The following is a 23,964-nucleotide window of genomic DNA, read 5'->3' as shown; positions in this document are numbered from 1 at the left end:
TCTTTCTTTCTTTCTTTCTTTCTTTCTTTCTTTCTTTCTTTCTCTCTTTCTTTCTCCCCCTCTTTCTCTCTCTCTCTCTCTCTTTCTCCCTCTCTCTCTCTCTTTCTTTCTCCCTCTCCCTCTCTCTCTTTCTTCCCCCCTCTCTCTCTCCCTCTCTCTCCCCCCCTCTCTCTCCCTCTTTCCCTCCCTCCCTCTCTCTCTCTCCCTCTCTCTCATTCAAAACTGGGCATACAGTCTATTTACTCTATACGACCAGCAGCTACAAAGGTCAGTAATGACTTGTTTTAAAGCTCTTTTATCTATCTCACCTGGGTTAATTGTTTTGTTTAAAAAAAATATATGTATTGCCTTGTTCATGGACTTGATTATGCTTCATTTCATGCTAGGCCACCACCTCATGCCACTGTTGACAGGCTACCCTTAGTACACTTACAGTATTGGACATCATAACCACACAATGCACACCAAGTCTGAGTAAGGTAACTGGAATGGTGGTACCTTTATTTTGATTGTTCTTGATGGTATCGGTAGTCTCATTGGAATAAGCGACTTCTATGGGGAAAAGATTTGTTACAAGAATATAACTTACAGACGAGAAGCTGAGAAGCTAAGCTATTTTTACTTATGTTATTACACAGGAAATTACAATGGTTTTTGACACATTCTACAGTTATTTATTTTACTTGCTGGCAATCAACTCAGTCTAATAAACTAAAACTGATGCAGCAAAGACATACAAGCTTGGTAAGCTGTCATATATTATTTTTTCTTAGGTAGTCTTTAGATAGCCTGTAATTAATCTTGCTATTATTTAAAGAGTAGCTCCACTTTGCTTAAAAAAGAACCAACTCCACTCAGTGATCGATGGGATCCAAACTTTTAAAGTGTTACTAAACCCCGGACCCTGCATTCACTATATCTGGTCTCCCCGGACCCTGCATTCACTATATCTGGTCTCCCAGGAACCTGCATTCACTATATCTGGTCTCCCAGGAACCTGCATTCCCTATATATGCTCTCCCCGGACCCTGTATTCACTATATCCGCTCTCCCCAGACCCTGCATTCACTATATCTGCTCTCCCCAGACCCTGCATTCACTATATCCGCTCTCCCCGGACCCCGCATTCACTATATCCGGTCTCCCCGGTCCCTGCATTCATTATATCCGTTCTCCCCGGACCCTGCATTCACTATATCTGCTCTCCCTGGACCCTACATTCACTATATCCGCTCTCCTCGGACCCTGCATTCACTATATCCGCTCTCCCCGGACCCTGCGATCACTATATCTAGTCTCCCCAGACCCTACATTCACTATATCTGGTCTCCCCGGGCCCTGCATTCACTATATTCAGTTTCCCTGGACCCAACATTCACTATATCTGCTCTCCCCGGACCCTGCATTCACTATATCTAGTCTCCCCGGACCCTGCATTCACTATATCTGGTCTCCCCAGACCCATCATTCACTATATCCGCTCTCCCCGGACTCTGCATTCACTACATCCGCTCTCCCCGGACTCTGCACTCACTATATCCGGTCTCCCCGGACCCTGCATTCACTATATCCGCTCTCCCCTGACCCTGCATTCATTATATCCGGTTTCCCCAGACCCTGCATTCACTATATCCAGTCTCCCCAGACCCTGCATTCACTATATCTGGTCTCCCAGGACCCTGCATTCACTATATCCGCTCTCCCCGGACCCTGCATTCACTATATCTGGTCTCCCCGGACCCTGCATTCACTATATCTGGTCTCCCAGGACCCTGCATTTACTATATCCGCTCTCCCCGGACCCTGCATTCACTATATCCACTCTCCCCGGACCCTGCATTCACTATATCTGGTCTCCCCGGACCCTGCATTCACTATATCTAATCTCCCCGGACCCTGCATTCACTATATCTGGTCTCCCCAGACCCCGCATTCACTATATCCGGTCTCCCCAGACCCTGCATTCACTATATCCGGTCTCCCCGGACCCTGCATTCACTATATCCGCTCTCCCCAGACCCTAAACTCACTATATCTGGTCTCCCCGGACCCTGCATTCACTATATCTGGTCTCCCCGGACCCTGCATTCACTATATTTGGTCTCCCAGGATCCTGCATTCACTATATCTTGTCTCCCTGGACCCTGCATTCACTATATCCGGTTTCCCAGGACCCTGCATTCACTATATCAGCTCTCCTCAGACCCTGCTTTCACTATATCTGGTCTCCCCGGACCCTGCATTCACTATATCCGCTCTCCCCGGACCCTGCATTCACTATATCTGGTCTCCCCGGACCCTGCATTCACTATATCTGGTCTCCCCGGACCCTGCATTCACTATATCCGCTCTCCCCGGACCCTGCATTCACTATATCTGGTCTCCCCGGACCCTGCATTCACTATATCTGGTCTCCCCGGACCCCGCATTCACTATATCCGGTCTCCCCGGTCCCTGCATTCATTATATCCGTTCTCCCCGGACCCTGCATTCACTATATCTGCTCTCCCTGGACCCTACATTCACTATATCCGCTCTCCTCGGACCCTGCATTCACTATATCCGCTCTCCCCGGACCCTGCGATCACTATATCTAGTCTCCCCAGACCCTACATTCACTATATCTGGTCTCCCCGGGCCCTGCATTCACTATATTCAGTTTCCCTGGACCCAACATTCACTATATCTGCTCTCCCCGGACCCTGCATTCACTATATCTAGTCTCCCCGGACCCTGCATTCACTATATCTGGTCTCCCCAGACCCATCATTCACTATATCCGCTCTCCCCGGACTCTGCATTCACTACATCCGCTCTCCCCGGACTCTGCACTCACTATATCCGGTCTCCCCGGACCCTGCATTCACTATATCCGCTCTCCCCTGACCCTGCATTCATTATATCCGGTTTCCCCAGACCCTGCATTCACTATATCCAGTCTCCCCAGACCCTGCATTCACTATATCTGGTCTCCCAGGACCCTGCATTCACTATATCCGCTCTCCCCGGACCCTGCATTCACTATATCTGGTCTCCCCGGACCCTGCATTCACTATATCTGGTCTCCCAGGACCCTGCATTTACTATATCCGCTCTCCCCGGACCCTGCATTCACTATATCCACTCTCCCCGGACCCTGCATTCACTATATCTGGTCTCCCCGGACCCTGCATTCACTATATCTAATCTCCCCGGACCCTGCATTCACTATATCTGGTCTCCCCAGACCCCGCATTCACTATATCCGGTCTCCCCAGACCCTGCATTCACTATATCCGGTCTCCCCGGACCCTGCATTCACTATATCCGCTCTCCCCAGACCCTAAACTCACTATATCTGGTCTCCCCGGACCCTGCATTCACTATATCTGGTCTCCCCGGACCCTGCATTCACTATATTTGGTCTCCCAGGATCCTGCATTCACTATATCTTGTCTCCCTGGACCCTGCATTCACTATATCCGGTTTCCCAGGACCCTGCATTCACTATATCAGCTCTCCTCAGACCCTGCTTTCACTATATCTGGTCTCCCCGGACCCTGCATTCACTATATCCGCTCTCCCCGGACCCTGCATTCACTATATCTGGTCTCCCCGGACCCTGCATTCACTATATCTGGTCTCCCCGGACCCTGCATTCACTATATCCGCTCTCCCCGGACCCTGCATTCACTATATCTGGTCTCCCCGGACCCTGCATTCACTATATCTGGTCTTCCCGAACCCTGTATTCACTATATCTGGTCTCCCACAGTACACACAACATGGAAGTGTAATTATTTTAGTAAATATAAACTGCTAAATACCTTTTCTCATCAGCAGTTAGAGCAGTCTTATGACTTCTATCAGTGTCCAGCAGAGCACTAGTTAATCTTGTAGAAGGAGTTTTCAATATGCTCTGACTGTCCTATGAGACTGCAGGACCCCACCCCTCTGTCTGGACAGTGCTGATTGGCCCTGTGTTGATCACATGCACTCTCCTAAGAAAAAAAAACCTTCCAAGCAAAACACACCAAACTGAGCATATGCAGCTTGACCCCCAAAGCTCTGTTCTATCAGCAGATGTATTGGGGACAGTGAAAGAAGGAACAATCAGAGAAGACAGGATCAAACAGCTTTTGTACACAATGCAGAGGATTAACCCCTTAGGTTCCACAGTGAGTATAACAAGCATGCTTTACTGCATCTACAGACTGATTGTACTGTTGTGGGTTTAGTAACACTTTAACAAACATTGTAGCAGATTTCTACATTAAAAATCTCCAATATCTGCATCTCTATAGAAGTATTCAACCCTTGTAGGATAGTTCACCAAAACTGAAACTCCTATTGCAAGGGGGGCTTGCAATTTGCATTGTATCCTAGTGCAGAAAGATCAGCGAGCCAGTCACACAAGCAGAAAATGACATTTTTGGAGGCTTCCTGTATACCGGTACCTCCAGACTGCCGTATTGCATTCAGGGGCGGACTGACAACTCATGAGTCCCCCAGGTAATAGGGGATCATGGGGCCCCTGTGTCCTCGCCCACACTGAAACCACACCCAAAAAAGCCTATGAAAGGTACAGTTGCAAGAAAAAGTATGTGAACCCCTTGGGATTACGTGGAGTTTTGCATGAATTGGGCATAAAATGTGCTCTGAACGTCATCTAAGTCACAACAATAGAAGAACACAGTCTGCTGAACATAATACTACACAAACATTAGATGTTGCCATGGTTTAATTGCACATAACATGTAAACATTCACAGTGCAGGGAGGAAAAGGTATGTGAACCTTTGGACTTAATAACTGGTTGACCCTCCTTTGGCAGCAATAACCTCAACCAAACGTTTCCTGTAGTTGCAGATCAGACCTGCACAACGATCTGGAGTCATTTTGGACCACTCCTCTTCACAAAACTGTTTCAGTGTAGCAATATTCTTGGGATGTCTGGTGTGAATCGCTCTCTTAAGGTCATGCCACATCATTTCAATCGGGTTGAGGTCAGGACTCTGACTGGACCACTCCAGAAGGCGTATTCTGTGCTGTTACAGCCATTGTTTTGTTGAATTACTTGTATGCTTTGGGTCATTGTCCTGTTGCATCACCCATCCTCTGCGGAGCTTCAGTTGGCGGACAGATGGTCATACGTTTTCCTGCAAAATGTCTTGATAAACTCTGGAATTCATTTTCCCATCAATGACAACAATCCGTCTAGGCCCTGAGGCAGCAAAGCAGCCCCAAACCATGATGCTCCCTCCGCCATGTTTCACAGTGGGGATGAGGTTTTGATGTTGGTGTGCTGTGCCTTTTTTTCTCCACACATAGTGTTGTGTGTTCTTCCCAAACAACTCAATCTTGGTTTCATCTGTCCACAGTATATTTTGCCAGTAGTGCTGTGGAACATCCAGGTGCTCTTTTGCAAACTTCAAACGTGCTGCAATATTCTTTTTGGACAGCAATGGCTTCCTCCGTGGTGTCCTCCCATGTACTCCATTCTTGTTTAATGTTTTCCTTATTGTAGATGTGTCAACAAAAATGTTAGCATGTGCCAGAGATTTCTGTAGGTCTTTAGCTGACACTCTGGGATTCTTCTTCACCTCATGCAGCATTCTGCGCTGTGCTCTTGCAGTCGTTTTTACAGGACGACCACACCTAGGGAGAGTAGCAACAGTGCTAAACTTTCTCCATTTGTAGACAGTCTGTCTTACCGTGGACACATGAACATCAAGGCTTTTGGAGATACTATTGTAAACCTTTCCAGCTTCATGCAAGTCAACAATTCTTGATCGTACGTCTTCTGAGAGCTCTTTTCTGCGAGGCATGGTTCACATCAGACAGTGCTTCTTGAAACCAGTAAACCCAAAACAAGTGTGTGTTTTTTAAGGGCAGGACAGCTGTCAGCAACACATCCAATATCATCACACTGATTGGAGTCAAGGTTGGCTCACTCCTGGCTCCAATTAGCTCTAGGAGAAGTCATTAAGCTAGAGCCTCACATACTTATTCCTCCCTGCACTGTGAATGTTTACATGTTATGTGTAATTAAACCATGGCAACATCTAATGTTTGTGTAGTATTATGTTCAGCAGACTGTGTTCTTCTATTGTTGTGACTTAGATGACGTTCAGAGCACATTTTATGCCCAATTCATGCAAAACTCCACGTAATCCCAAGGGGTTCACATACTTTTTCTTGCAACTGTACCAGGGGCATCTCATGGGGCCCCCTACTGACCCTGAGCCCTCGGGCAGTGCCCAAGTGCCCAAATGGTTAGTCCGCCCCTGATTGCATTTGTTTTACACAAATTGCAGCGGCTGAAGGTTGAAAAAGAAAGGTCTTTTTTTTTTTGCTGTATTGCTTTCTCAGACGTGGACAGACAGTGCTACTGTAAATAATTTTTATGACAACCCAGATTTTATGGATCACACATACCTTCCCAGAGGAGGAAGAAACTTATTACTACCATCTGTATCCAAAGAACTCGTCTTTCATGCCACATCTTGACTATAAGATCAGTGTTGGCCGGACCTATTAAAAGAGCCATAAACTAATCAAACAATGATTCAAAAGATGAGAACGTGTCACCATTTTAACAATTTAGGGGCAAAAATGCAAAAGAAGGCATTTTATACTCACTTGTCCATCTGTCCAGCCTTTGGATCCTCACCCTGTTTAGGAACTTCATTACAATCTTTACACTTGAATACTTGATACTTTCAATATAATGAATGCCTGCACCCCTGATTCCTACCCCCCCCAGGGGGCAAAGCATCTGACCAGGGCAGGGGCGGACTGACAACTCATGGGGCCCCCGGGCAATAGGGGATCATGGGGCCTCTGTGTCCTTGCCCAAACTCAAAAAAGCCTATGAAAAAGGTACCAGGGGCATCTCATGGGGCCCCCTACTGACCCCAGGCCCTCAGGCAGTGCCCGAGTTTCCAAATGGTTAGTCCGCCCCTGGACCAGGGGCGGACTGACAACTCATGGGGCCCCCGGGCAACAGGCAATCATGGCGCCCCTGTGTCCTTGTCCACACTCAAACCACACCCAAAAAAGCCTATGAAAGGTACCAGGGGCATCTCATGGGGCCCCCTACTGACCCCGGGCCCTCGGGCAGTGCCTGAGTTTCCAAATGGTCAGTCCGCCCCTGGACCAGGGGCGGACTGACAACTCATGGGGCCCCCGGGCAACAGGCAATCATGGCACCCCTGTGTCCTTGTCCACACTCAAACCACACCCAAAAAAGCCTATGAAAGGTACCAGGGACATCTCATGGGGCCCCCTACTGACCCTGGGCCCTCGGGCAGTGCCCAAGTGGCTAAATGGTCAGTCCGCCTATGCATCTGCGAACTAAACCTCTGGCCGCTACAGTTGGAAGTCATTCATTTAGTTGCAGTCACAACTTAAGCAGGCCATAGACGGGGAGAAAACCGGCCGTTTTTTATTTTAAAAAATTAAAAATCGGTCGTTCAGTCGGCCGACGTTACCACCATTGTTAAAATAATCGGGTGATTTTCGTCCCGTCTACGGCTGGCAAATATAATAGCGGTGTCCCTGCAGAGAGCTCCGCTATTATATTTGACATTTAAAAGTATAGCAAAGTTGCAACATTGTATCTATTTGTATCCATTTCGGATACAGATGTTTCTATTCGGATACAAATAGATACAATGTTGCAACGGCAATACTTTTAAATGTCAAATATAATAGTGGAGCTCTCTGCAGGGACACTGCTATTATATTTGACATTTGAAAGTATTGCGGTTGCAACAATGTATCTATTTGTATCCGAATAGAAACATCTGTATCCGAAATGGATACAAATAAATACAGATGTTCTTCTTCTTTTTCTTTGTCTTCATCTTCTTTTGTTGCAGGTCAGGGCTCATGCGCATTGTTTTAATCTGTAAAAAGGTCGGCCGATTTGCCCATCATTGCAGTGAAAATCGGCCGATGAACAAAATCGGACGGTTTTTTTCCAACATGACTGATTAAAAAAAGTGTCAAAATCACAAAAAACGGCCGACCAATTCACCCACAAACGATCCGAAAATCGGCCAATTATTCTTTCGGACTAATTTTTGGCCGATTTTCGACCCATCTATGGCCTGCTTTACACACAGTCATTGGTAAGAAAAAAATGGAGTGAGCCCCCCCCCCTAAATTGAGACCGTTATCCTGGATAGGGGTCTGGTATGGTATTTAAGAGGGGGACCACGTGCAAAAAAACAAACAAAAGGCCATGGGGTACCCCTAAAATGCATTTTAAGGGGTACCCCTAAAATGCATTTTAAGGGGTACCCCTTGCAGAAAAAAAAAGAAGTTTGCATTCCCCCCAAAATCCATGTTAGACCCTTTTCCAGCCTGGCTAAGGGGTCCCCCCAGAAATCCATCCAACACATAGTACCCCGGCTTATAAGTAATATAGTAAATATACCCACAAGACTGTGACAAAGTACTTTACTGATGATAGATCCATATCTCTGGGTGACATGATTGTTCAAAAAAAGACTTTGTCACATTTTTGATTATTTACATTTTTACTTTTATGTGAATGAGTAAGCATCCCTTACTCATTTGCAGAGGGGGGGCAGATAACTGGGGTCTTTAAATTTCAAATTAAGGTAAGCACCCCCCTGCAGACTCCCACATACACTAGGCCAAGGATGTCGGGATGAGGCCCTTGTCCTCATCAACACGGGGGGGGGGGCATGGTGCTTTGCCAGGGGGGCTGCAATCAGCACGTCTGATACACAGAAAGGGACTCAGCTGGTTGGAGTTGGTGCAGAGAAACACCGAAAGTCTTTAGCAGCCATTGTTCTGTGCTGGGCGTCTAGTGTGTTCCTGCCCCTTTAAGGAGAAATTGTCTACCTCCAGGCATGCCTATCCTAGTTTTTTTTTACTTTATGCACGGCTCAAAAATATTAAAGGAACACTTTTTAATCAGAGTCTAGCATCAAGTCAGTGAAATTCCTGGGATATTGTTCTGGTCAGGTAAGTAGCAGAGGGGGTTGTTCATCAGTTGCAGCTGCTTTGGTGTTAATAAAATTAACAACAGGTGCACTAGATGGGCAACAATGAGACGACTCCTAAAACAGGAATGGTTTTACAGGTGGAGGCCACTGACATTTTTTTCCTTACTCATCTTTTCTGACTGTTTTTTTTTACTAGTTTTGCATTTGGCTAGGGTCAGTGTCACTACTGGTAGCATGAGGCCATACCTGGACCCTACAGAGGTTGCACAGGCAGTCCAACTCCTCCAGGATGGCACATCAATACGTGCCATTGCCAGAAGGTTTGCTGCGTCTCCCAGCACAGTCTCAGGAGCATGGAGGAGATTCCAGGAGACATGCAGTTACTCTAGGAGAGCTGGACAGGGTCGTAGAAGGTCCTTAACCCATCAGCAGGACCGGTATCTGCTCCTTTGTGCAAGGAGGAATTGGATAAGCACTGCCAGAGCCCTACAAAATGATCTCCAGCAGGCCACTGGTGGGAATGTCTCTGACCAAACAATCAGAAACAGACTACATGAGGGTGGCCTGAGGGCCCGACATCCTCTAGTGGGCCCTGTACTCACTGCCTGGCACCACAGAGCCCGATTGGCATTTGCCATTGAACACCAGAATTGGCAGATCCACCACTGGCGCCTTTTCACAGATGAGAGCAGGTTCCCCCCGAGCACATGTGACAGACGTGAAAGGGTCTGGAGAGGCCGTGGAGAACATTATGCTGCCTGTAATGTGGTTCCACATGACCGTTTTGGTGGTGGGTCAGTGATGGTCTGGGGAGGCATATCCATGGAGGGACGCACAGATCTGTACAGGCTAGACAATGGCACCCTGACTACCATTAGGTATGGGGATGAAATCCTTGGACCCACTGTCAGACCCTACACTGGTGCAGTGGGTCCTGGGTTCCTCCTGGTGCAGTGGGGGTGGGTTCCTTCTGGTACACGACAATGCCCAGCCTCATGTGGGGAGAGTATGCAGGCAGTTTCTGGAGGATGAAGGAATTGATACCATTGAATGGCGCCCACGCTCACCTGACCTAAATCCAATAGAACACCTCTGGGATGTCATGTTTCGGTCCATCCGATGCCGCCAGATTGCACCTCAGACTGTCCAGGAGCTCAGTGATGCCCTGGTCCATATCTGGGAGGAAATCCCCAGGACACCATCTGTGGTCTCATTAGGAGCCTCCCCCGACGTTGTCAGGCATGCATACAAGCATGTAGGGACCATACAAACTACTGAGGACCATTTTGAGTTGCTGCAATGAAATTGAAGCCAAATGGACTCGCCTGCTGCATCATTTTTCACTTTGATTTTCGGGGTGTCTTTGAATTCAGTCCTCTGTAGGTCGATCATTTTCATTTCCATCAAACGATGGGACAACCTTATGTTCCTTACACATTACCCAATCCATATCAGTATAGAGATCCAGCAGGAAAATTTTTCCCATTGAGATCTGATGTGTTTCCAAAGTGTTCCTTTAATTTTTTTGAGCAGTATATATCCCAAGATTGGAGCTCTCATAGTTTAGAGTTAGGGAACACACTTCAAAGAGGAGCCGTCCACATATACAGTATTTGCAAATATATGCAACTAAAACCTCAATCTTTAATGCACATTGTAGAAATAGTGCAATTATTATATAGTATATTTTTTTGCTGGCCAGCTGGTAAGTATGCGAGGAAATCTTTGCATTGTATTTGTTGTGTGAAAAATCTTTCCCATGTACCTCTTACATCAAAACACTAATTATAAGATAAGATCACACTTAGGACCATGCTCACGGCTTAGAGTGAAACTTCACCGCCACATCCATTCCCTCCCCTGTCCCTCTTCTGAGATGCCATCTTTATAGCTCCGGCCCATGCACTGGTTGATGTGAGGTTCCAAATGCATGCATGTCTTACTACGTGTGCATGAAGTGTCGCCAGTTCTAGTATATGGGCATTCTGCTTGCTCGCAATGTTTGTTCACTCCCACATGGAAGAAAAATATATTTGAAATATTTTTTTAAATAATCTTCCCAAAAACATTGAAATATATTTGAAATGTTAAAATTTTGGCCATGCTCAATATATTTCAAAACATATATGTTAAATAAAATGGTGCATATATGTCTGATTGGAGGTTTTATTTGGTTACCTTTTCGGTGTATCAGCTGCTCAATAACATTCTCTGTGTATACGCATTTATACACTTTTTGTGTATACACATCTATACGTTTTTTGCATTTAAGTCGCGCTCACTATAACATCTTATATTATATTTCAAAACATATTTCAATAAATATATACATATATTTATATTTCAACATGCAATGGGTATATATATATCCAAACGCATGCATGTCTTACTACGTGTGCATGAAGTGTCGCCAGTTCTAGTATATGGGCACTCTGCTTGCTGGCAATTGTCTCACACACACAGTATACTCCCACATGGAAGAAAAATATATTTGAAATATTTTTTTTAATAATCTTCCCAAATACATTGAAATATATATGAAATGTTACAATTTTGGCCATGCTCAATATATTTCAAAATATATTTCAAGAAATATATATATATTTATATTTCAACATGCAATGGATATATATATATATATATATATATATATATATATATACACACTGCATGTTGAACTACGTTTTCATAACAAGATATCTGAAAAATATTTTTTAAAATACATTTCAAATATACTGTATGTCTTTAAAAATACAAATCTACATTGTTGGAATGCATTTACAAATATATGTAAAAATACATGTTAAATTTACTTTTTTATATGTTAAAAAAATCTGAAGAATATATTTAAAAAATATATATTTTTAAAAATATATTCTTCAGATCAGTGTGTCGCTGTCCCCCTGCTAAGAACAGAGGTAATGTGAAAATAGAAAATGGGAAAGGGGATATTTATAATTTACAATGTTTTTATATCAAATGTCATATCACAAATGTTTTGCATTTCATTTCTATTTTACACTTAATGGCCGGTTTTACAAGGTGAGGGTTCACAATTACTTTAAGTTCTGCTTTAATTCCAGGCATGCAACTAATGGAAATCTAAACTAAAACTATATGACATGTCGTACCTAACAAAACATTTGTAATTCTCGACAGTCAATGCCGGGATCCAAAAAATCCTCCTACTAATAATGACAGGCAGGTCCTTCACTGCTGGCAAGCTTTTTATTTGATGTATTTTGACCCATTTTAAGACCCTCACCCAAGCCCCCGTGTCTATACACAGAAAAGGTGTGTTCTTTCCCAAATGTAAGAAAAATATATTTTAAAAATATTCCTCCCAAATATATTGACATATATTTGAAATACTACAATTTTGGCCTTACTCTCTCTCTCTCTCTCTCTCTCTCTCTCTCTCTCTCTATATATATATATATATACAGAGATAGAGAGAGAGAGAGAGAGATACTGTGTGTATATATATATATATATATATATATATATATATATATATATATATTGAATACGGCCAAAATTGTTGTATTTCAAATATCAGTCAATATATTTGGGAAGAATAATTTTAAAATATATTTTTCTTACATTTGAGAAAGAACACACCTTTTCTGTGTATAGACACGGGGGCTTGGGTGTGGGTCTTAAAATGGGTCATATATATATATATATATATATATATACTGTATGTTGAAATGTGATTTTTTTATATATTACAAGATATATAAAGAATATTTTTACAAATATATTTTGTTTAAATATATTCTTAAGATTTTTTTGAACATATAAAAAAGTAATTTTTACATATATTTGTAAATGCATTCCAACAATGTAGATTTGTATTTTTAAAGACAAACAGTATATTTGAAAATGTATTTCTCATATATTTTTTAATATATAAAAACCTCATTTCAACATACAGTATATATATATATATTTTTTTTCTTTTTCTTTTTTTTTTTAAATATATTGAATCCGGTCAAATTGTAGTATTTCAAATATATGGCAATATATTTGGGAAGAATATTTTAAAAATATTATTAAAATATATTTTTCTTCCATGTGGGTTATCTATCCTTTTCTATGCTCTGACTTTCTACCGATAAGTCTCACAAAACCAGAAGATGGGTTGTGTGATCAACCCTGAGATGACATTCTGTTTTTTTGCATCTCAAGTATTTAGTAAATGTAGAATAGCCTTGATGGATTGGACTTACCTGGATGTTGAGAATTAAAGTCCTTTATTTTGTTTTTTCCCAGATCTGTAGAAAAATCCTGGGTATGGTAGTAGAACTAAACCATTTGGTGAAATCCAGTGTAATGTATGTATGTCCTGTGTACGTATACTGACAACTTTGTTCTTTCTTCTTCTCTTCAAGCCCCGAAGAACCAAGTTCTCCTTTTTCACTATGTCACATACTCTTATCAGCAAATCTAACTTCTGTATGTTACCTAAAATAATATCTTGCATCAATTTTTTTCTATGTTATCTTTCATCATATTTTCTGCAGAGCTTTAGATGTTTTGCTGGTGGGGCCTGATTTTTTTTTCAGAAAAAGATGTGAATTACAAAAGGGAACCAATTCAAATGAGAGTATGCACATATAAAGACTTTTTTTAGTTTTGCTAAAACCCTTTTTTGTGTTGTCTGTGTCCTATTATTGAGATTTCTATTTACCTTTTGTTTCCAAGACATAACAGGAAGTGACAAAAACAGAACAGGAAGTGAGTAAAATGAGCACAGAGATCTGACCTCATTAACATTGACTTCACAAGAAGCTTACTAACACAGAAAATAGATTGGTGAACCTCAATGAAAGTAATTGTAGGATTATAGCAGGACAGGGTCAGGGGGTTATGGCAGAGGATGGTTGTAACAGTGCAGGGTCATTGTCAGGAGGGTGTAAAAGCTCCAGTACTTTGACAGCTGTTGGTCTGATTCCAGCATCCTGGTTTAAGCTATGATGCATTCCTGTCTGTCCACCTGCAAGGTGATTGATGTGACCAGTCTCTGAGTAGAGACCAAACCTGATTTAAGCCAGCCAAGCCTACAGTCTCATGCTTGTGATAACACATGTAAGGCCTGGTTCACCCCAATGTGTTTTTATGTGCTTTTTGCTTTTCCCAGAAACACACTACAGTCCATTTAACATGGTTTCCTATTGGACAAGTTCACATCTATGCTTTTTTGAGCTGCTGTGTTTTTGGAAAGGGTCAGGGACTTTTTAAATGCAAAAACAGCAATTACTGGAACCGATCCCCTGTATGGCTCTCTCTACTGCAGAGAGAGCAATACAAGGAATTGGTTTCAGTAATTGCCCCTCCCCCACACCCATCACCCTCCCTGTGCACTATATATTTCCCCCTGCTGTCCAGGCCCCTTTGTGTCCCCACCCCCGTAGTGCTACCAGCATCCCACCTCTCCTTCTCACTGGCAACTGGAAGCACACATTCAGATCCTGCAGAATGTAGAGTGCAGGAAAGGTCTGGTAAATATGTCACATTTACCAGCCCCTTTATTTCCTGAATGAATGCAATGAGTGATCGGTACCAATCACTCACTGTGTTCATTCATAAATAAAGCATAGTAAACTGTGTTGTTTTTTTTTGTTGGTGGGGGGGCCCTGTCAGGTTGGCTGTATGGGGCCCCATGGTTTCTAACAGCAGCCCTCAATGTGACCACTATGACAGCCAATCACAGCGGTCACAGGCCCAGAATGTCTGGCATTTAGAAGCTCTAAAACGTTTCGCTTTTTGCATTTTTTGCACTCTTTAAAAAAATCATTTTAGGCCTGAAGATTACTAGAGAATAAAATAGCAGTAGTTCTAATTTTTGTATATCACACGATATTGCCGCAAAGGTCTAGAAAATGCAAAATGTCTGTAAAAAACACACTAAAGTGAATTTTAGGGCAAACAAACACAATACATTACCCATGTTTTTAGTAAAATATAAAAGAAGAGGTTGTGCCGAGTAAATAGATACCCAACATGCCAAATCCTAAATTTGTATGCTCCTATGAAATGGCAACAAACTTCAGTTCCCTATGATTTCTATAGGCGAAGCTTCAAAAGCCCATACAGGTCATCAGTGTAGTGTTAGGGAGGAGGTCTTCTGCTAGAATTATTGTTCTCACTCCGGCATATGCGGTGATCTGTAATATGTATATCGCAATCAACATTTTCCAGCGTAGATGCCCTGGTATGTGAGTTTATGTTCGTACATGTGTATATGGGGGGCCTCAAAATTTTTCTTTGGGGGGGAGATGTTATGTGCTTTATTAACTTAATTTTTTTGCAATAAAAATAATTTTTTTTACTTAACACAAAGTCCCCTATGTGATGATTTTTAGGTAACAGGTTCTCTTTACTGAGAGATGCAGGATCTAAAAGACCCTCCACGTCTCCTCTGGCCTCCATTCTTTGAATTACAATGCAGATCACATTGGCATACATTTCTTCTCAGCTGTGCTAGCCGAGAAAGTGACAGCGGTGACCCAAAAATGACGGCACACATGTCGCCTTCCGGGTCACAGAAAGAAGGGGAGCCTCTGGCACCCACTATGGCGCTTCCCAAGCCCATAGATGGGCAAGCAGGGCCCACCCACATGGAAGAAAAGTATATTTGAAATATATTTTAAATATATTCTTCCCAAATACATTGATTGACATATATTTGAAATACTACAATTTTGACCATATTCAATATTCAATATATTCTATATTCATGGGAGTTGCAGATCAAACAGAGGCTAAGATGGCAGCCTCCTTGGTTGAAAAGGATAGGAAGATTGAGTTCCACATTAACCCCTTGGCGTTGGTGCCTCCCAGCCCTTTAAGTGGTTTTTGACACTGGGAGGCGGGGTTTAGGGTTATATGACCATCATGATTGGCTGTCATGGCGGTCACATGATCAGAAAGCTCCCGACCGCAAGAAGTGATTTCCGTGAGGCACTGGTAAATGTGCTGAGAGTGCGCAGGGTACATCTTTTATTTACACCCAAGGCCCAGCCACCGAGAGGCCGCATATTTGCGTACGCTCTGAGCCAAGGAGTTAAATATTCTCTGGTGATCCTGCCATGAAGATTCTAGCTTGGGCATTTTCTTTTCTAGGGTAAAAACACTCTGTCCCTGTCTCCTAATCAGGGGCGGACTCACAACTCATGGGGCCCCCGGGCAATAGGGGATCATGGGGCCCCTGTCTCCTCACCCACACTCAAATCACACCCAAAAAAGCCTATGAAAGGTACCAAGGACATCTCATGGGGCCCCCTACTGACCCCGGGCCCTCAGGCAGTGCCCGAGTTCCCCAATGGTCAGTTCGCCTCTGCTCCTAATTGTTCCCCTGCATTGTATCCGTGTCACATGGGCTTCCAAAGGAGACTACGGCAGACAAGTTCCAATATGGTCCACTGTTGTCACCATCAGGAAGAAAATGCCATGGAGCCATCGCTGGAGTCTAGTTGCTGGAGAAGTTGCAGAAGATCAATAGCATTGAGATGCAAAGAGGATAAAAGGTAGAAATATGTATTTTATTAAAGACAAAATTGTAAATTTTTTATGATGCACAAACTATTGAATCCTTCAGTCAGGGTTTACAGTTACTTTAAGAGTTAGCAACAAACCATTTAAATATATCATATCCTTTGAAACAGTAAATTCTACAATTTTCTGGTCTCCTGACACATGATCATTTCACATGACCAGTGAAAGGATCTTCGAAGAATGATATTTGTCTGTAGAGTCTACTAAAATAAATCCACCAAGACCCTGCGCATCCCATGACCAACATTGCAGCAGGTGCCCCATGTTCAAAGAGATACAGATTAGCTTTTTATAAGAAAACGAAACATTCCCGGTCTGCATTCAGTTACAGTAAATGGTAAAATAAATGTCCTTCCACTTGTCCATTGAGGACAGCTGCAAAGACTGTTATACTATTAATATATTCTTCCAGAAATTTCAATATAAACTATGGAAACTTAATCTCTGAGTATTCAGTTTCGGGTTGCATTGGTGTGTCCTTGGCCATTGCTTTGGAAAACTTGATTGAGGCGTAGCTGACATCCTTTAAATTTGAGGACCCATTTGGACCTTCAGCTGCCTAAAGTGTAAAAAAAAAAATGTAGGAAGTATTTAAAGCCCAATCAGATGTTTAGTGAATATCAGCTAAATATGCTGCAGTTGCATCAAAGCAAAAGGTTTGTTTTGTTTAGAAAACAGCCACAGCCTGAGCAGAAAGGCCTGTCCCCTGCCAGCATGATGTAGAGAAGGACCTCCTCTCTCTGGAGAGATCCCACGATCAACATTGCAGCAGTTGCTTTTTGATACAGTAAATTCTACAATCTTCTGGTTTCCTGACATATGACCATTGCCAAGGTTTTTTTCACATTACCAGTGACAGGATCTTCGAAGAATGATATTTGTCTGCAGAGTCTACTAAAATAAATCCACCAAGACCCTGCACATCCCATGACCAACATCGCAGCAGGTGCCCCATGTTCAAAGAGATACAGATTAGCTTTTTATAAGAAAACTAAACATTCCCGGTCTGCATTCAGTTACAGAAAATGGTAAAAATGGTAAAGTAAATGCCTTTCACTTGTCCATTGAGGACAGATACAACTGAATGGATGGATAGATAGATAGATAGATAGATAGATAGATAGATAGATAGATAGATAGATAACAGATAGATGGAGAGATAGATAGATAGATAGATAGATAGATAGATAGATAGATAGATAGATAGATAGATAGATAGATATAGATAGATAGATAATAGATAGATAGATAGATAGATAGATAGATAGATAGATAGATAGATAGATAATAGATAGATAGATAGATAGATAGATAGATAGATAGATAATAGATAGATAGATAGATAGATAGATAGATAGATAGATAGATAGATAATAGATAGATAGATAGATAGATAGATAGATAGATAGATAGATAGATAATAGATAGATAGATAGATAGATAGATAGATAGATAGATAGATAAAGATAGATAGATAGATAGATAGATAGATAGATAGATAGATAGATAGATATAGATAGATAATAGATAGATAGATAGATAGATAGATAGATAGATAATAGATAGATAGATAGATAGATAGATAGATAGATAGAGATAGATAATAGATAGATAGATAGATAGATAGATAGATAGATAGATAGATAGATAAAGATAGATAGATAATAGATAGATAGATAGATATAGATAGATAATAGATAGATAGATAGATAGATAGATAGATAATAGATAGATAGATAGATAGATAGATAGATAGATAGAGATAGATAATAGATAGATAGATAGATAGATAGATAGATAGATAGATAGATAGATAGATAATAGATAGATAGATAGATAGATAGATAGATAGATAGATAGATAGATAGATAGACAATGTATGTTGAAATGCATTTTTATTACAAAATATATGAAAAATATTTTTTAAAATCATTTCAAATATACAGTATGTCTTTAAAAATACAAATCTACATTTTTGGAATGCATTTACAAATATATGTAAAAATCTATCTTAAAATTACTTTTTTATATGTAAAAAAAAATCTGAAGAATATATTTAAATAAAATATATATTTTTTAAAGACATACAGTATATTTGAAATGTATTTTTAAAAATATTTTTCATATATTTTGTAATAAAAATGCATTTCAACATACAGTATACATATTTGAAATGTATTGAAATATATTTTTACATATATTGACTATGGCCAAATTGTAGTACTGTATTTAAAATATATGTCAATATATTAGGGAAGAATATTTTTAAAATATATTTCAAATATATTTTTCTTCCATGTGGGATGCTCTAGGTGCATCAAAACAAAAGTTTGTTTTGTTTAGAAAACAGCCACAGCCTGAGCAGAAAGGCCTGTCCCCTGCCAGCATGATGTAGAGAAGGACCTCCTCTCTCTGGAGAGATCCCATGATCAACATTGCAGCAGGTGCCCCATGTTCAAAGAGATACAGATTAGCTTTTTATACGAAAACGAAACATTCCCGGTCTGCATTCAGTTCCGGTAAATGATCAAATAAATGCTCTTCCACTTCTCTATTGAGGACATCTGTAAAGACTGTTAGGCTGTTAATTTGTCCTTTCAGAAATTCCAGCGTGAACTGTGGAAACCTAATCTCTGAGTATTCAGGATTGGGTTGCATTGATGTGCCTTTGGCCACCGCTTTGGAAAATTTGATTGATGCGTAGCTGACATCCTTTAAATTTGAATTTTCAGCTGCCTAAAACAAAGAAAAATTATGTTGGGAAATAACGAAAGTCAGATCAAACTTTCAGCTTAAAGCGATTCTAAAGGATGCAGTTTTTTTCAGGTATTCTATGCATGAAGGTAAAAAAACCTTCAGTGTGCAGCTCCCCTCTCATACTTACCTGAGCCTATCACCATCCAGCACTGTGCATGTGAGCTGCGGTTCTCCTTGAACTCTCCATCCTTATTGACTGAGCCATTGGCTCCTACTCCTGTCAATCACAGCCAGTGAGGAAGAATAGGGAGGCAGGTGCTGATCCGAACTCTGTATGTCTTCTAGATACACAGAGATGGCTCGGGAGCAAGCATGCACGAGTGCCCCCAGAGCAAGCAGCTTAATCTGGTTACTCAGCAGGGGGGTCAACGGTGCAGAGTGGTAATGAAGGTGACAAGAACTTACAGAGCGGTAATGAAGATGACAAGGACATGCAGAGCTGGGATGAAGGTGACAAGAAGGTGAAGAAGGTGACAAGAAACCATTACCCAGAGCAGGTAAGTATAACATATTTGATCTTAATTTTCTTTTAGAAAGTTGCCACAGTCTGAGTAGGGAAGCCTGCTCCCTGTCAGCTTGTCAGGACCCTTTCTCTCGTTCTGTGGAAGCAGTGGTCTCTCTACAGAGGTCCAACACACCCCTGGCTTTTTTTGACATATAGCTCTGCAACCATCAAAGCTCATGTCACCTGATAACTGGCAAGCCCTAGTTTTGACTCGGCAGGGAACATGTCAGACCTCTGCAGAAAGACCACTGCTTCCACACAAAGGACAAAATTTTGCAGCACGCTGGCAGGGGACCAGCTTTTCAGCTTGTTTCAACTCAATTTAATTTCATTCACTGACTTGCAATCCTGGATTATGAATTTGTTCATAAAGTTGATTATTATCCTCTGGTGGAAAGTCTTGAGATGGAGAACATTCTTGGGTATGATTAGGATCTGGCTTGGATGCTGGCTGGTTCCTAATGCAAATAAATAAAAAATGAAATAGTCATCACTTAGGATTTGTGTTCAGTTTACTGTGTGCCACAACAGGCGATATATGTGCAATGCCAGTTATCCTGAATGACCCCCAAATATATAAAAACAGTTTAAAAAACCAGAACAGGGCTACAGCTGGCCACAAGCACTGATGTGAATATAGTACACTCTAAACCAGTGGTCTCCAAACTCCAGATGTGGCCCTTTGCTGGCCTTTATCTGGCCCTTGGGACACTAATACTTCCACTGATTTGAGTCACTATTCCTAACATGGACACCAATGGTGGGGCATAATTCCCCAACTGATACCAACGATGGGGCTCTATTCCTCCAACTAACACCAATGATGAGTCACTAATCCTGACACGGACATCAATAGTGGGGCATAATTCCCCAACTGATGACAACGATGGGGCACTATTCCTCCAACTCACACCAGTGATGGGGCACTATTCCTCCCACTGATACCAATGATGGGGCACTATTCCTCCCACTGATACCAATGATGGGGCACTATTCCTCCCATTGATACCAATGATGGGGCACTATTCCTCCCACTGACACCAATGATGGAGCACTATTCCTCCCACTGATACCAATGATGGGGCATTATTCCTCCCACTGATACCAATGATGGGACACTATTCCTCCCACTGATACCAATGATGGGGCACTATTCCTCCCACTGATACCAATGATGGGGCACTATTCCTCCCACTGATACCAATGATGAGGCACTATTCCTCCCACTGATACCAATGATGAGGCACTATTCCTCCCACTGATACCAATGATGGGACACTATTCCTCCCACTGATACCAATGATGGGGCACTATTCCTCCCACTGACACCAATGATGGGACACTATTCCTCCCACTGATACCAATGATGGGGCACTATTCCTCCCACTGATACCAATGATGGGGCACTATTCCTCCCACTGATACCAATGATGAGGCACTATTCCTCCCACTGATACCAATGATGAGGCACTATTCCTCCCACTGATACCAATGATGGGACACTATTCCTCCCACTGATACCAATGATGGGGCACTATTCCTCCCACTGACACCAATGATGGGACACTATTCCTCCCACTGATACCAATGATGGGGCACTATTCCTTCACTAATACCAATGATGGGGCACTATTCCTCCCACTGACACCAATGATGGGCCATTATTCCTCCCACTGATACCAATGATGGGGCACTATTCCTCCCACTGATACCAATGATGGGGCACTATTCCTCCCACTGATACCAATGATGGGGAACTATTCCTCCCACTGATACCAATGATGGGGCACTATTCCTCCCATTGATACCAATGATGGGACACTATTCCTCCCACTGATACCAATGATGAGGCACTATTCCTCCCATTGATACCAATGATGAGGCACTATTCCTCCCACTAACACCAATGATGGGGCACTATTCCTCCCACTAATACCAGTGATGGGGAACTATTCCTCCCACTGACACCAATGATGGGAGACTATTCCTCCCACTGACACCAATGATGGGGCACTATTCCTCAAACTGCCATCAATGATGGGGCACTATTCCTCCCTCTGAGAACAATGATGGGGCACTATTCCGCCCACTGACACCAATGATGGGGCACTATTCCTCCCACTAATACCAGTGATGGGGCAATATTCCTCCCACTGACACCAAAGGTAAGGCACTATTCCTCCTGGTTATATCAATGACGAGAAACTATTCCTCTTCCTACTAAGCACGGGCACTATGCAACTGAACACCAAACCTGAAGCATTGTTTAGTATCACTCATGCTAGACCTGGCCACTGGTCACAATCCAGCCCCACAAAAGTCTGCAGGACAGTAAACTGGCCCTTTGTTTGGAAAGTTTGGAGACCCCTGCTCAGGGGCGGACTGACAACTCATGGGGCCCCCGGGCAATAGGGGATCATGGGGCCCCTGTGTCCTTGCCCAAACTCAAAAAAGCCTATGAAAAAGGTACCAGGGGCATCTCATGGGGCCCCCTATTGACCCCGGGCCCTCGGGCAGTGCCCGAGTTTCCAAATGGTCAGTCCGCCCCTGCCCCTGCTCTAAACTGTCTAGAAGTAGCATGCATGCTAATGGAGGTTGCATACACCTACTTCAAACAAAGAAAATAAAAGAAACAAAATAATATAAGAAAATAATATAGTAAATAATAATAATATTATAAATGCTAAATAATAAAATAAATAAAGGCATAAAAAATAAAGTAGGAGGATATGCAACAGAAATAAATAAAAACTAATGGGGCAGATAATGTGTTTTTTTTTTGTTTGTTTTAATCAACAAAAACACATGATTGGAAAGTTCTTGCTTGATCTGTTGACCGCGTGCCTTTTGTTTGTAAAGGCCAAGTATGACTAAGTGTGATATTCCTTTGTTTACGTAATATCGGAATGAAGTACATAAGGCATATTTACTGCTGATTATCATTATTAGAACTTGCACTTTCAAACTCATACTGAATCCTAAGGATTGGGACAATGTTCCATTTGTCTGGGTTATTGGTAAAGAGAGATTTTGGAATTAATATCACCGGTTGGTCTTCTCAAAGCCAAGGGCCCATTGGTAGTTGTTATACCATCTTCTATCTACTGTAAATCCCTATATTATGTGTTGTTTCAAAAATGCTTTAGAGACCAGCTTGTTTGAGCTTTTTCTGCATATACATGACTTTCAGTTGGTATAGTGCTGGAGCAAAAACTCACCTTAAGCAGAATTTGAAGAGAAGAACAACAATAACAAGGCTGAAAGCGATTCCACATGATACCCCAATGAGTATGTCCCGGACTGTGGTTTCTGTTAAGTCGAAACAATGTAAGAAAGTACTGATTTAGGCTTTAAACATATATAACCAGCTGACACTCATCATTTAACTGTCATCAGACATCAACTATTATAAATAATGTATTTACAACATTTGTTTTGAAAGGTTCATTATAATCTGCAATTTGGCCAACTGCTTGAGACCAAAACTGTAGTATCAGCAATGCAATAGTAAGTCAAAAGAAAGAAAGAAGAAAAAGAAAGAAAGAAAGAAAGAAAGAAAGAAAGAAAGAAAGAAAGAAAGAAAGAAAGAAGAAAAGGAAAGAAAGAAAGAAAGAAAGAAAGAGAGAGAGAGAGAGAGAAAGAGAGAGAGAAAGAGAGAGAGAGAGAAAGAGAGAGAGAAAGAGAGAAAGAAAGAAAGAAAGAAAGAAAAAAGAAAAAGAAAAGAAAGAAAGAAGAAAAGGAAAGAAGAGAAGAAGGAAAGAAGAGAAGAAGGAAAGAAGAGGAGAAGGGGAGAAAGAAAGAAAGAAAGAAAGAAAGAAAGAAAGAAAGAAAGAAAGAAAGAAAGAAAGAAAGAAAGAAAGAAAAGTAAAGAAAGAAAGATGAAAGGAAAAGAAAAGAAAAGAAAGAAAGAAGAAAAGGAAAGAAGGGAAGATGGGAAGAAAGAAAGAAAGAAAGAAAGAAAGAAAGAAAAGGAAAGAAAGAAGAAAGGAAAAGAAAAGAAAAGAAAGAAAGAAGAAAAGGAAAGAAGAGAAGAAGGGAAGAAGGGAAGAAGGGAAGAAAGAAAGAAGGGAAGAAGGGGAGAAAGAAAGAAAGAAAGAAAGAAAGAAAGAAAGAAAGAAAGAAAGAAAGAAAGAAAGAAAGAAAGAAAGAGAAAGAAAAGGAAAGAAAGAAGAAAGGAAAAGAA

General features: G+C 41.7%; 2 protein-coding genes across 2 annotated transcripts in view; both read right to left on the bottom strand.

Moving 5' to 3' along the window:
* Positions 1 to 13,312, bottom strand: part of LOC149432712 (uncharacterized) — a 39,576-nt gene extending 26,264 nt beyond the window's left edge. Inside the window, exons 1-3 of the mRNA XM_089664974.1 lie at positions 13,192 to 13,312; positions 6,417 to 6,512; positions 499 to 552 (exon numbers count right to left, since the gene is read on the bottom strand). Of these exons, the coding sequence (XP_089521100.1) occupies positions 499 to 552; positions 6,417 to 6,483 (121 nt within the window). The 5' untranslated portion in view covers positions 6,484 to 6,512; positions 13,192 to 13,312. The remainder of the gene's footprint in view (positions 1 to 498; positions 553 to 6,416; positions 6,513 to 13,191) is intronic.
* A 3,175-nt stretch (positions 13,313 to 16,487) lies between these two features.
* LOC149432711 (uncharacterized) overlaps positions 16,488 to 23,964 on the bottom strand; it is a 110,251-nt gene continuing 102,774 nt past the window's right edge. Inside the window, exons 15-17 of the mRNA XM_089665024.1 lie at positions 23,000 to 23,090; positions 20,122 to 20,239; positions 16,488 to 17,078 (exon numbers count right to left, since the gene is read on the bottom strand). Of these exons, the coding sequence (XP_089521150.1) occupies positions 16,947 to 17,078; positions 20,122 to 20,239; positions 23,000 to 23,090 (341 nt within the window). The 3' untranslated portion in view covers positions 16,488 to 16,946. The remainder of the gene's footprint in view (positions 17,079 to 20,121; positions 20,240 to 22,999; positions 23,091 to 23,964) is intronic.

The sequence above is a fragment of the Staurois parvus genome, unplaced genomic scaffold (assembly GCF_062004578.1).
Source record: "Staurois parvus isolate SC_StPar_1 unplaced genomic scaffold, SC_StPar_1.0 ptg002113l, whole genome shotgun sequence".
In the NCBI taxonomy this organism is placed as follows: domain Eukaryota; kingdom Metazoa; phylum Chordata; class Amphibia; order Anura; family Ranidae; genus Staurois; species Staurois parvus.
This window is presented reverse-complemented; position numbering and strand designations above follow the sequence as displayed.